At 39.8% G+C, this 13934-nt stretch overlaps 1 protein-coding gene across 1 annotated transcript in view; it reads right to left on the reverse strand.

Moving 5' to 3' along the window:
* Positions 1 to 2372: 2372 nt before the first annotated feature.
* LOC130216433 (D-galactoside-specific lectin-like) overlaps positions 2373 to 13934 on the reverse strand; it is a 34239-nt gene continuing 22677 nt past the window's right edge. The window contains exons 2-6 of the mRNA XM_056448327.1: positions 3355 to 3450; positions 3218 to 3265; positions 2978 to 3113; positions 2691 to 2794; positions 2373 to 2612 (exon numbers count right to left, since the gene is read on the reverse strand). Coding sequence (XP_056304302.1) covers positions 2599 to 2612; positions 2691 to 2794; positions 2978 to 3113; positions 3218 to 3265; positions 3355 to 3450 — 398 coding nt within the window. The 3' untranslated portion in view covers positions 2373 to 2598. The remainder of the gene's footprint in view (positions 2613 to 2690; positions 2795 to 2977; positions 3114 to 3217; positions 3266 to 3354; positions 3451 to 13934) is intronic.

The following is a 13934-nucleotide window of genomic DNA, read 5'->3' on the forward strand; positions in this document are numbered from 1 at the left end:
GGCACCTCTCCTGTTCAACCTTTATTTGTTAATTGATTGTTAATGCGTGCACACGGCGCATACCTGAAGGCATTTTCAGTAGATCGCAGAATTCACGAGTCACCATAGAAAGTCACGGTGAGAAAAAAAGCAATGCACCTTACAGAGGCGGAGCTGGAGGTTTTAATGACAGATTACACATCTGCATCAATGAAAGAAAGAAATATAAGATAAGAAATAGATAAGAAAAGAAAAAATAAATAATATGAAAATTTGTTAGTTCATTAAATTGCACATGCCACCCTCCCTTTTATTGTAATGAAAAATGTAACTTCTCTTTAACATCCTTCTTGAGTATGTTATGTAACCATTCATGCATTTAATTTTCTTGCCATTAATTTCTTAAGGCCACAATACAAATGTGTTTTGACTCGTATATAAGGCTTATAGAAATTGTAATCCTTCTGGAGCTAGAATAACTCTGTCCAAAGTCATAATTAAACACAGAAACATTCTCTGAAAACGTAATATTTGATTACTGGAGCCATGTATTAAACACTTTAGAATATTCTTTCTGTCATGTAGCTAATAGAAAGGAGGTTGAGGCCTGTCTAACTGCTGTGGCCCACCAGTTAGAGGAGCTGCTCTGTCCTTTAATAAAGGCTCATCAGTGGTTGAGTTATTTGACTTAAACCACACAATCTGTCACTGATGTAGATGAATGCAGATGAAGTTCCTTCTGCCTCAACTAACAAGCAGTGCAAGAATTTGTCTGCACTTTTCCATATTTAAATTTCACTATCGTATCACAAAACAATCTTTTATTTATTTATTTTAATTCTAAAGTAGCTGTATAAGGTCCATCTTCAAAGACAAATAAAGTCACACGAGCATCATCTTAAGGAAAGAAATGTAAAGGAAAAAATATGTTACATGTTGAAAGGTGTGTGAGTGTGTGTATAAAGCAATGTAAAAATCAAATCATTCATTTTATTTCAGGAAATAAAGAAATGAACAGTGCTTCAGTCCAAACTATTTAATTAAAAAATTTTTTTGACAAATTATATTTCTTAGCACACTTCCATCTCTTTGGTCTGCTTGGGTCACTGAGGTTTCCTCTGGGTCAGGCTGCAGGTAGGGTGTCATCTTGTAAGGCAGAAAAGGGTATCCTTTATCCTCCAGCAAGTAACAATGTAGTGCCCAGTAATGATTCAAGTGTACAATACAAATATAGTGAAATGAAACATTGTTTAATTCAACATGCTTTACACAATGTTTTTTTTTTTTTACTATATTTGTATTATACAATTAAATCTTTGCTCCCTGAAAATCAGCCATTTAGCCTCAACGTAGTGATGAGGTGGGGTCATCATCACTTATGAGCTAGTAAGTGGAAGCAGTAATGAGTTTAATAGTTGAAACACCAAAAGATTAAGGACAGAAAATTAAGATGTAACTGCACATTTATACCATTGACAGATTTCATATTATCAGTGTCATTTAGTGACTGATGGAGCTTTAAAATAGGCAGTAATTAATGGTCACAATAGCATTTGGAAACCCTGAAAAATTGTTTAAAAAAATATATATAAAGTGTGTGTGTGTGTGTGTGAGAGAATAGATGTTTACATATGAACGTCGTCCTACATCTTAAAATATGGATATATTTTCCTACAAAAGACAAAGCTGTACTTATATTATAAGTTACAGAAAAATGTGAGGGGTGCAGAATGAAAGAAAACCACAAGAGCTCTATGTGAGATTCAAAATCAAGTCCCCACACACACCATAAAGGAATGTGTGTTTGCAGGATCACCACAAATCATAAACTAATGCGTGTTTGTATAATGCAGATAATATGCATATGAGGTCCTTGTAAGTGACATTCATTCAGTTTTGGAAATACCATGAACAATTTTTAAATCATCATCATTATATGCAGGTATAAATGCTGATTTTTATCAGACCTCTGAAACCTTTAGAAAGGGTGGTCCCCACAGATGATGATTGTAAAGTCTGTCCCCCAAAAAGCGCATGTGTGTGTGTGTGAGAGAATAATAGCTTGTGCCTAAAGATTTAATGCGTTTAAAATCCTAGCAACATTTCCATCATTCTATGGTTCATATTTGGGTAACTCATGGAAAAATTCACTAAAGTTGAGTAAACAGAACGGGCTCCAATGAGTTTCATTTGCAGCAGCTCATCTTTCAGTTTTTGAAAAGGTTTGATGTAACTTTTGCCAGCTTTAAGAAGTCCGGCCAAGGTCTTAATACATCTTATACAAACAGGTTTCAAAAGACCCTTGATAATAAAACTTAATCTTTTAACTAGAATAAAACAGGACATAGAGAACCAACTTTTATTTCAAAATGAATTTAATGCAAACAGCACAAAGGATAATATTGCCAGTTGTGAACCATACTCAAAAGGGAAAGTTCATGTATTTGTGGAACAAATCAGATTTTGGTTAACCATTTAAATGCTACAGTTACACTACAGCACATCCAAAGCCAACATGGTTTAACAATTAGTGAGAAGGTTAATCTTCATGAGGGAAGGCTTCAGAAACTTTGTGTTCCCAATGAGAAGATGTTGACAAAAAAGGTCAAATCCACAAGATCAGCCCCTACGACCTGCAAAATTAAAACTATGGCTTAAATGGGAGTTTTAACTCATCTCGAATAACTTTGCTGCTTGGCACAATAACTTACGCTTGCAGCAGTATTTGACTCTCAGGAACTTGTATGTGCCGACACATGGATCAGAGAATACACTGTTGGTGGCTGATATGGTGCAGCTCCGATGTCCATCACAGCTACACAGACAATTCATGAAACCCATTTGATTAAATTGGACATGCCGGTTTGTTTTAGTTGTGTATAATGCTTATAAAACACCATACAAAAGTTTATATGCCAATCACATGCCCCCATCTATCGATAAATCAAAACTGTTAAAGCCTTAGAGGGGAAGAAAAAAAAAAAAAAAAAACTTATACCTTCTGGACACAATGTACAGAGAGTTGCGTGAAATGCAGTTGGTTTTTCGGATTTGACCCCATGGACGATGGTCAATGCAGGTTCTTCTATCTGTACGTCCATAGTTTGCAGCAAGTATGTGGATCTTACGAAATCCTACAGAGGGAGAAAGGAGAGAGAAAAAAAAAAAAAAAACACACACTAATACCACAATATTTATCCCACATGCCTAAATATATTGGGACACTTTAACAGCTTACTAGGACAAGACAGCACCAGATTAAGTCCTTCACACTCAGTTGCGGTTCCTGTAAATAGGACAGTCCAGCTTCAGTAACAAATTTCACCTACTTAAAGAAACTCTGGGGGGGGGGATTTTTTGGGATATGACACTCACTAGAAGACCTCCTACAGTAATCATCATCATCATCATCATCATCATGACCATGGCCACCATTTGCAGATATTAGCAGGCTGGAGTTCAGAAGAATTACTGAAATGAACAAGACAGAACTGATTAAGACACTTGTGCGTTTCTATTCACATTATTAGTAGCACAAAACCTGATAAAAAGAAAAAAAAATTCACATGAAAACAATATATCTAAAATACAATTACACCACACATCTGCTTTCTCAATTCAGTAAGAAACTCACAGGTGAGAAATAAACTGATAGAAAACATGATTCTGCTGTTGTCCTCAACATTCCATGCAGCCTTTACTGATTCAAATTTATAGGCCGCTGGTGTGAGTGGTAATGAGCGACACCTGTGTGCCACACCAATCTGCAGTCCCACAAAGGACAACACGAGGATGAGTGACCGGCGCATAACAGTTCTGAAGGGAAGTTAATAAACATTATCAATCAATAATAATATAATAAAAATAATTATAATAATATTGCCTTTATAAAGGCAAATGCAGAAAAGAGGAAGTGCTAATGACTAGACTAAGATTAGGACATAGTAGTTTAAATTTCACTCCTGCTTTAATGGGGAAAAGTTTATCAGATAAATGTGACGAGTGTAATATAACAGAAAATGTAGAGCACGTCCTTATGAAATGTAATAAATATAAGTCAGAAAGGAAAATCTTGAAGGAAATAATGTATGAATTAGAACAAGAATGGAGATTGAAAGGATTATTGGGGCAGTTGAGAAATATGTGGGAAATTAGCAAGGCTATTTTAAACTTCCTTAGAGATACGGGACTGGAGCATAAGATATAGATGATTATCATTTTTTAATTTTTCATTTTAATTATTTAACCCTTGAAGTTACACGTCCTGGTACAGTAGGTTGCAATCCGCCATTAAATCAAGATGTGTGTGTGTGTGTGTGTGTGTGTGTGTGTGTGTTTTACAGTAAACGGCATGTTCTAGCAGAATAAAACACAACAGGTTTATCAACGACACAACAGGACTGTAGGCTGCGTTCACACTGCGAGGCTTAGTGCTCAAATCTTTTTTCTCAGAGCTGATTTTTTTGCATAGCTGTTCCCAGAAAAAGTACAGATACGGACAGCACAAAATGTCTAATTATGCACACAATATATGAAGTAAGTACGTTGTCAGATCATATATGATTGCCCTTTTCACAGACAACCGTGGTGTATTTCATGAACTGTAAAGGATTGTTTTGCTACAACTGATGTGTATTTCAGCATTTGAAATCTAAAATAAGTCACTTTTTTTCTATCGGAGAGAAAGTTCCCCCTTGAAATGAAAGTGTCCCGTCCTTTGGACCAATAGTATCATCCTGCACAACTGGAGTAGCTGCACATTAGACCCTTTTCACAATGACGTCGCTTCACTTCCCCCTATTTGCAACACAGTGTATTTTTAGTTCTGGTTTACCTTTGAATGAATGGGAGACTTCTCTGGAAAATGTACAAATAAAAATATTAACATTGCACGATCTGATTTAAGACTATTATTAGTATTGGGCTTGTGTCCAAATGTTTCTCTTTTAATAATGAACTGCTTTCTGAGTTTGAAAATGATTCTTTAAGTTATTAAGAATAGGTATAAGCTATTGTTTATCAAGAAAAGCATATGTTTGCAACCTTTTCACTTATTAATTAGTTTTTTTTCCTCAATAATGGATTTATTTTTACTTTAATGCTGCTCTGAATATAAATTTATATCATTTGGTCTATAAATGCAACCAGTTTCATAATTTATTATTTACTGATCTATTAATGTTTTGTTCAGTTTCTCCATTTGAAGAAATTATGTCCTACCGCCACCTTTTGGGTGGATTTAATTTGATATTAGTACTGCATTTTAATTAATAACGCTACAAATAAATTCATAATCTAATAATACTGAATTCAAATACAGTCTTCTTAGTGTTATTTTTGCAACTGTAATTTTTTTAATGCTTTTGTTTGATTATTAAGAGTCACATACAACATTGTTATTTCATTTAAATATTAAATAGACATAAATGTTTTATGTTCATGAATAAAATACCTTTATAGAAATAAAATGGCAGAGAACTGAGCAGTAGAATGTGAACAATATGAATGTGTTTGTGAATCAGCTGTCCACTGTATAGAACCACAGTGAAACGCACACCGTTTTATTTATTTTTTATTCTTCAGGACACAAAATAAAAAAAAAAAATAATAATAATTCTGGCATAAAAAAAATGTTGAGCACCCGTGTAAACATCTGAAATCTTTATTTGACAAATACTGACAAGTCCATACCAACTTCATCTGCAGTAAAGACAGCAACACAAAGCAATAGACTGTTTAAAGTCCTATTTTTCTTGGTTCAAGCTGAAATCTGGATGATCTGTAAGATTTTTTAGACGTCAGATGTCTCACCTTGGGTGCAGACAACAGAAAACAGTCATAGTTACAGTCTAACCGTTTCTGTAGTAAATATACAGCTGACTGGCTGAGTTCTCTATGGGGATTTCTGTGTAGGCGGAAGTAACCATACACTGCGTGGAGTGAAACTGGAAACGGCATGACGTCATGTGAAAAGGGTCTGCAGCAGCACCACCTACCGCATTAACAGCATCTTAATTTTTTCTAATATTCCAAGTTTCTGCACTCTATTGTTAACTGTTATTGAAACCAATAACAGTAAAAATATAAAAGTAAAAAAATCCTATTCATGAAAAAAACACCTACCGCATAGAGTGGAGGAACTATGACGTCACTTAGGCGAATTGGCTGCTAGCATAAAACTGGTTCCCTGGTTTTGTTTGGAAAATGGCAGCGTGAAGTTGACAGCGCAGGTGAATCAGTCCTGGGACATTTGACTCTTTGCCCTCAGTTCTCAGCCCAGATCGTTTGACATAACATGTATTCTTCACTCTAAACTTTTTCTGATCAGTGAGGGGATCTTTTGGATATACTTAACGTTACACATTTAATTTTTTTTTTTTTTAATGTCTGTTATGCAAGTTAATTAAGCGTGTTTGTTGCCATGGCTCACTCTTTCTTGGATACTTTACTTTTTGTTAGTGCTGTGATTGATCTTGTTCGATAAATTTATGGACTATGTCAAAGGATAAAAAACGCAAATCAAAATCGATGGATTCATCTTTAAGTCTTGGTGCCTGTGTTACGGTGGACTTGGCCTCAGATGTAGGCCTACTCATTCCACTACCCGAAACTCCACTTAAGGAACCTAAACAAAAAAAAAGGCAGAAATGGCGATGATGACGCCGTTGAAGACTTGCAGTCTGTTACATATTTGTGTTATTTGTGCTCTGTTTGTGTTTTCTCTCTCGCTCTGCTCTCCCATATCTGCTTTCTTTATTCACAGGTTCCGTTCATTGGTCTATTCAGCTGTCAGTCATTTCTCCCCCGGTTACGTCATTCTTACTTCACATCCAATAAGCAAAGACCACCCACCATAAAAGCGTGCGCCAGACCACTCACCAGCTCCCTCTCTTTTTTCCCTTTCTTATCTTGTTTTCTTGTTGCGTTGCATTACGAAAAAACCCGTCTAACTGTGTATTTTGTTGTTGCCCATTTCTGTGTGCACGTTATCCGTCCGTTATTTGTACATCCCTCCATTTCTCTGTTTAAACGTTGTTTACGAGGCTTGGACGAAGCGGACAGGTAAGAAGGTCACGTGACATACATTTTGCAACACTTAGGACTACTCTTCTGTATAGTACATTAGGTTAGGGGCGAGCGCCACCCCTTGTACTTTTGGATAGATAGATAGTGTAGACAGTCAGGACTCGGAAGACTCTTCGCGTGCTAATTATTTTGTTTCACATAGTTAGTTAGCTAGATGCTTTTGGGAAGTTAGATTTAGTTAGGGTTTTGTTCTTTTCGTTCCTTTAGCGCCGTCCATGTCCCTTCTGCCAGCTGTTCTGTCTTTGTATTTGTTTCAGTGTTGTAAATATTGTAAATAGTATATTTTGCCTTACTTTATTTTCTTTATTTTGGATTTATTCGTTGTTTTTGTTCACTTTGGGAAATATAAATAAAAATCACAATTTTGGTATTATTTTGGTTGTCTTTAGCACTTATTTACTGTTTGTATAAATATATTTTAATTACAAATAAATGTCAAACCCCACCATCCCCTGAACTAACATCAGGGGTTTGTAACACAGTCTCCTTTAGCCACTGTAATTATATCATCCCTCAAGTCCATTATTAATCAGAGAGCCGACATCCTTTATAAGGGCATCGAGGAGCTTAAATTGTCAGTTGAATTTCTGGCAGAAGAGATCAAGGATGTGAAGGGAAAAGTGGAGCGAGTCGTTAAACGAGATTTACGTATGTAAATGCGGTTCTATGAGTTCTGGATGACCGCCAGAGGCAGTGCTTCACACTGGATATCATCCCATCGCAGATGCACAGGTCGAGTCTAGTACAAACAAAGTCCCTCATGACCAGGAAGATTGGGATCCTCCCCTATTTAATCCCGTAACTTCCTGCAAACTGTCCCTATGGAATCTTCTTGTCTAGACTCCGAGTGACAGAGAACTCTGGCGGTCATCCAGAACTTATAGAACCGCATTTACATACGTAAATCTCGTTCTATTTCGTTCTTCCTGACCACCAGAGGCAGTGCTTCACACTGGATGACTTATAGCCACAAGGTCATGAGGAGGCTGTTTACCTTTAGGAAGTTGAAGGTCCCCACAGGACAGCGGTTTCAAAAGTGTTTAATGTAGCCACATTACATCTGTAGTATCTGGAAAACATATTCGTAGACGACCAAGAAGCCGCTGCACAAATATCATTTAGGGGAACACCCTTTAGTGCGGCCCAAGATGTCGATATACCCCTTGTGTATAACATAAGTTTATAATTAGTTCCTTCTTCTGTATCCTCTGTAGGAGGATTAAATGCTGCCAGTTCAATTGCTTGATTTTGGAAAAAGGCTGAGAGTCTTTTGGGGAAAAAAGTTGGGTTTGGCCACAGTGTCACTGCTGAACTATCTGCATTCCAACGCATGCAGGTTGTATTGACAGATAATGCGTGTAGCTCACCCACTCGCTTTGCCGAAGTAATTGCTAAAAGAAAAGCAGTTTTCAATGATAGCCACTTTAAGTCACTGTGCTCCAGGGGTTCAAAAGGAGGTAGTGTAAGGGATTTCAAGACTAGACTCAAATCCCATGAAGGTACTCTAATTTTCTGCGGGGGTCGTAATCGCTGTACCCCTCTTAGAAATTGAGTAATCAAGGTATGAGATCCCAATGTGTGACCCTCTATTCTAACATGATGCGCTGAAATTGCAGCTACATAGTCTTTCAGCGTGGAAGCTGCTCGATTGTTTTCCAACAGAGATTGCAAAAAACGTAACACCAAGGGAACAGGGCATTCTTCTGGGGATACGTTTTCCTCTTTACACCAATTTGAGAACAGCTTCCACCTATAAGCGTAAGCGCTCCTAGTGGAAGGAGCTCTAGAGTTCATTATAGTGTTTTGCACCTCCTGATCACAGACTCTTAAAAGTGATTCTGGCCCCTCAGAGGCCAAGCACAAAGCTGAAGGTGGTCCGGATTCGGGTGCCAAATCTGACCCCCCAACTGGTGGAGGAGGTCCCTCCTCCTGGGAAGGCTCCAGGGTTTCCCCTCTAGGAGCCTGTGCATCATTGGGAACCAAGGTCTCCCCGGCCAGTTTGGTGCTACTAACAGAACCCTGTGGCACCCTTGAAAGACTCTGTGAACGGTTGCCAATATCAGCGGTATTGGAGGGAAGGCATACAGCAGCTGATGTGGCCAGTCGTGTGCTAGAGCATCCTGCCCTAGGGGGCTGGACTCCTCTGACAGAGAAAACCAGAGAGGGCACTGGGTTGACGCTGCTGACGCAAAAAGGTCTACTTCTGCCCTGCCGAACCGCTGCCATATCATCTCCACTACCTCTGGGTTGAGTTTCCACTCCCCTTCTGGAGGCTTGTGCCGTGACAGGAAATCTGCCACTGCATTGTTCACCCCTGGTCTGTGCATTGCTCTGAGGCTTGCCAACCGAGGAAATGCCCAGGTCAACAGTTTCTGTGATACTCGAAGAGACTGGCTGGACCTTGTGCCCCCTTGATGGTTGATGTGGTAAATAACTGAAGTATTGTCTGACCTGACAAGAACATGCCTGCCTAGCAGATTCCGAGCAAAATACTTCAATGCCAGCATCACTGCCCATAGTTCCAGTGTGTTTATGTTCTCTCCTTTTTGCTTGGAGTTCCAATGCCCTCTGATTATTCTGTGTCTCCAGACTGCCCCCCAGCCTGAAAGAGAAGCATCGGTCTGGACTACCTCTCGACGAGATGGAATCCTGCCCAGAGCAACTCCCTGTTTTAGATAAGCTCTGTTCCTCCATGGTTGCAATGTGAGAAAGCCTTTCTGTTTTACTTTGACCATTGTGTTCTTGTGCCTCATGGGATCTAAGTGCAATCCGTTCACCCATCTCTGAAAGGGACGAAGTGAGAGTAGGCCCAATGGTATGACCATGGCTGCTGCTGCCAGCATACCCATGAGTCTGAGAAAGCACCTGAATGGTAGCTTGGTTTGGTTTCGGAATCGTTGAATGAGAAGCAGAATAGCATCCAACCGCTGTTCTGTTGGGAAGGCTATCATCAATCGGGAGTCCAGTACAATCCCAATGTACTTTATGGACTGAGTTGGAGTTAACTGGCTCTTGCTGAAGTTCACTTCCAGGCCCAGTTGGGCAATGTGGGAAAGCAACTGAGCAGCATCTACCACTGCCTGCTCCTGAGAATGAGAGCAAAGAAGCCAGTCATCCAGATATGGGAGTATTCGTAATCCTTTGGCTTGCATTGGGGCAAGTGCTGCTGCAACGCACCTGGTGAAGACCCTTGGTGATAGAGACAGCCCGAATGGAAGTACCCGGAACTGATACACCTGTTCTTGGAATGCAAACCGAAGGAACGGTCTGTGCTGTGGGGTGATTGGAATATGGAAGTAAGCATCCTTTAAGTCTATTGTGGTGAACCATTGTCCTTGTCTAACTGACTGGAGAACATCTGTTACGTGCAACATGCGAAAGGGTAATACCTTTAGAAACTTGTTGAGAGACCGAAGATCGAGTATAGGTCTCATTCCACCGCCTTTTTTTGGGACAACAAAGTATATTGAATAGAACCCATTGAGCCGTTCTGACCATTTTACTGGCTCGATCGCTTCTTTCTGTAAGTTTTTTTATTTCTAGTTTTAAGGCATTCGTGCTGTTGGGGTCTGAGACTGTAGTCATTCTTACCCCTCTGAAAGTAGGAGGCCGCCGTCGGAACTGCAACTTGTATCCCTGAATTAAAGTTGCTAAAACCCAAGTGTCTGAGGTTGTTGTCTCCCAGTACTTGAGCTGCTGATGAGAAAAACGTCCGACAGACAGCCGCAGACCTTCAGGTCCTGCATCTCTGGCCTTTATTATTCCTGGAAGGCTGCTGGGTTGGTGCTCTGCCCCTTGGGACCTGAAAAGATTGTCGGCCCTGTCCTTAAGGTCGCTGAACGAATCGTTCTACCCCATGAAACCTGTCCAAGTGCTGATATTGGCTTCTACGGACACCTGCTGGGTTTGTAGGAGTTTGAAATTGTGGTGCTTCATTGCACCTAGGAGTCTGCCTGTACTGCAAGCAAGTTGACGGACCTCTCCTTAGGTCTGCATATTGCTGTCTGGTCTGATTGGCCTGTACACTACGTTCTAATGTCTGTTGAGCTGCTGGGCCAAATATCTGTCCAGGAACTACTGGTAAGTCTCTCAGAGTCTTCCTACAAGATTCAGACAGAGGTGATTGACCAAGCCAGACCTGTCGTCGCGCTTGTGTGAGTGTTGACATGAGTCTACCCAATTCTCTTGTCATGAAAGCCACTGATTGTAAAGTAGCATCACTGAAGTCTTGGACTATAGTGTCTCTCTCAGCTGACTGCAGAGATTGAGACATTGCTAATACAAGATGAGAGAGAGAGTTGCCAATGCGACCCATACGTGCTGCAGTGTTATATGCCTGTATAAGAAGATCATCAGTAATTCGACACTGAGGCCTTGGGCAGCGGACATTAGGTTTCACAACCTCATCCGGGGAAAGAACAAAAGAAGCAATGATAAGATCAACCTTAGGCATCTGACCCAGCCCAAAAATATCTGCATCTTGCATCGCAGCCAAGGCCCTGCTGGCACTTGTATGGTGGGTCAGTGATTTTGGATTAGCCCAACATTTATGTAGTTCCTAAATATAATCCTTTGATGGTGGAATTGTGAGAGCAGATGGCTGAACCATACCCCTAAAGAAAGCCGAAGTTGGTGGGGCTGCTAATGGGGCTGTATCAAGACCCAAGCGGGCCAATGCTGCCCGAAGTGCGCTTTTCACTACTTCTTGCTCTGACTGAGAGCTTTCTGTGGATACACCAGTATCATGAGATTCGTTTAAAGAAAGCGAAGACTGATTTTCCGCAGTAATTTCACTTTCATCTTCCTCAAAAAACTGGCTTTGAGAAGCAGCCATCGATATAGCATCCTCTTCAGAAACAGGTAACTGTAAAGTGGGGTTTTCAACTGATGAAACTAGCTTTTCTCCCGATTGCAAATTCATAATAAGTGATTTAATTTGGGCAAACTCAGCAGTTAACACATCCATCTTCTTAGCTAATGGATCTTTTGATCTTTTACTCAAAATAGCACCTGCATCCACAGTATGCTTTCGTCTGGTTATCACCTTACGTGGTGGGGGTGGTGCTGGCGGAGCATCAACCAACAGCCCTTCCACTGAAGCTATTCTCGAAGTCCTCCTTTCCCAAGACAAAACTCTGCAATTCATGCAGGCATCCTCTGTGAGACCCTGTTTCAGGTGTTCCAAACCCAAGCAGGATGGGCAGCAATCATGACCATCATCCTTTTGCATAATAGCCATGCACAATGTGCATAATTGAGATGATTTTTCCATTTTTATTTTATTTTTATTTATTTATTTATTTTATTTGTATTTATTTATTTATTTTTTTTAAATCAAGCGAATAACTATAATCAATGAATCACAAGAACTGACAACAGAGCAGTCACTCTTAATATACTGTTGCAAGAAATTACAACACAGTCCAATAGCGCCCCCGGGCGAACACAACCTGAACAGCTATAACAACGCAGAGGAGCTGATTCACCACTCAGTAATATATTCAACAGAGACGCGCACATACACTCGTGGAACATAAATACCGCACCGCAGAGCGTAATCACTCTTGCTGCAGTACTCGTGTAGAATACAGTAGCAACCCAAGCGAAAATCACTCTATGGCTGCAACATAGCAGACGTGTAATTATACTCACCTTATTTTTAAGAACCTTAACTGAACCAATGCAGCCTCTGGAGGACGTGTAGTCACGTAACACCAGAATTGTTACGAGGCTGATAATGGCTTCGGCGTGTCTTCCTTAAAATTCTCTGACCTGTAGTACATACGCTCGAGAAGATTATAGGGACAGTTTGCAGGAAGTTACGGGATTAAATAGGGGAGGATCCCGAGTCTTCCTGGTCATGAGGGACTTAGTTTGTATTAGACTCGACCTGTGCATCTGCGATGGGATGATATCCAGTGTGAAGCACTGCCTCTGGCGGTCAGGAAGAACAAAATAGAACGAGTCACAACTGCTGAAAAAAAAATCGGAGAGTTGGAAATAAGGTACAGGATCTCTCCAGATATCAGAGGAGGTGGAATTTGTGGCTCTACGGTTTATCTGAACAACAAGGAGAAAACGTCAGACAGAAAGTTCTTGATATATGTGAGGCTGTCATCCCAACCTTTGCTAGAAAAGCTCACGAGCTCATTGATGTGGTACATCGTTTGGGTAAGATGAGGAGCGAGAGTGCTCTGTCCTCTGAAAAAAAACCTTGAGGGATTATTCTACAGTTCACAATGCGTCACTTTCGTGATGCTCTCTGGAAAGCTGCAAAGAACTCTCCCTATCTAACAAAACATCACTTGCGGTTCGCGGAGGATCTGTCCCCCGAAGATCGAGAGCAGCGCAATAAACTTTGGCCACTTGTGGAGAGAGCTCGGCAACAAGGACGCCGCGCTTATTTTGTCGGTCCAAAGGCGTTTGTTGATGGTAAAGAACTTGTTTCACAGAATATGGAAGTCGCCGAATGAATCATACCCAAATAAGGTTGCTATTAGGTCTGCTACTTTTTTGGCCAAAGGTTTCATTTTAATAATGGTGGACTTTTTTTTTTCTTTATATATATTATTTTATTCGATTATGATTACAATTATACTTCTATTTTTATTAAGTGCTATACAAAAATCAAAGTTTTTGATTTAGACTTGAAGCACTTTTTTTCTTTATTAGTATCTATATTGATTTATTTGTATATTTATTTCATTTTTATTTCTGGTAATTTAGATTTTTATTTTTTATTTTTTGTCATAACATGCTATTGATTTAGATTTTCTAATGATCCCAATATCGTTGTTTAAAAGATTTTATTCATGGGATATCTAGGGCTAATTCACCTGTTCCTACCGTTCTGGTGTCATTGTTAATGT

This window comes from Danio aesculapii, chromosome 22 (genome assembly GCF_903798145.1).
Source record: "Danio aesculapii chromosome 22, fDanAes4.1, whole genome shotgun sequence".
Taxonomy (NCBI): Eukaryota; Metazoa; Chordata; class Actinopteri; order Cypriniformes; family Danionidae; genus Danio; species Danio aesculapii.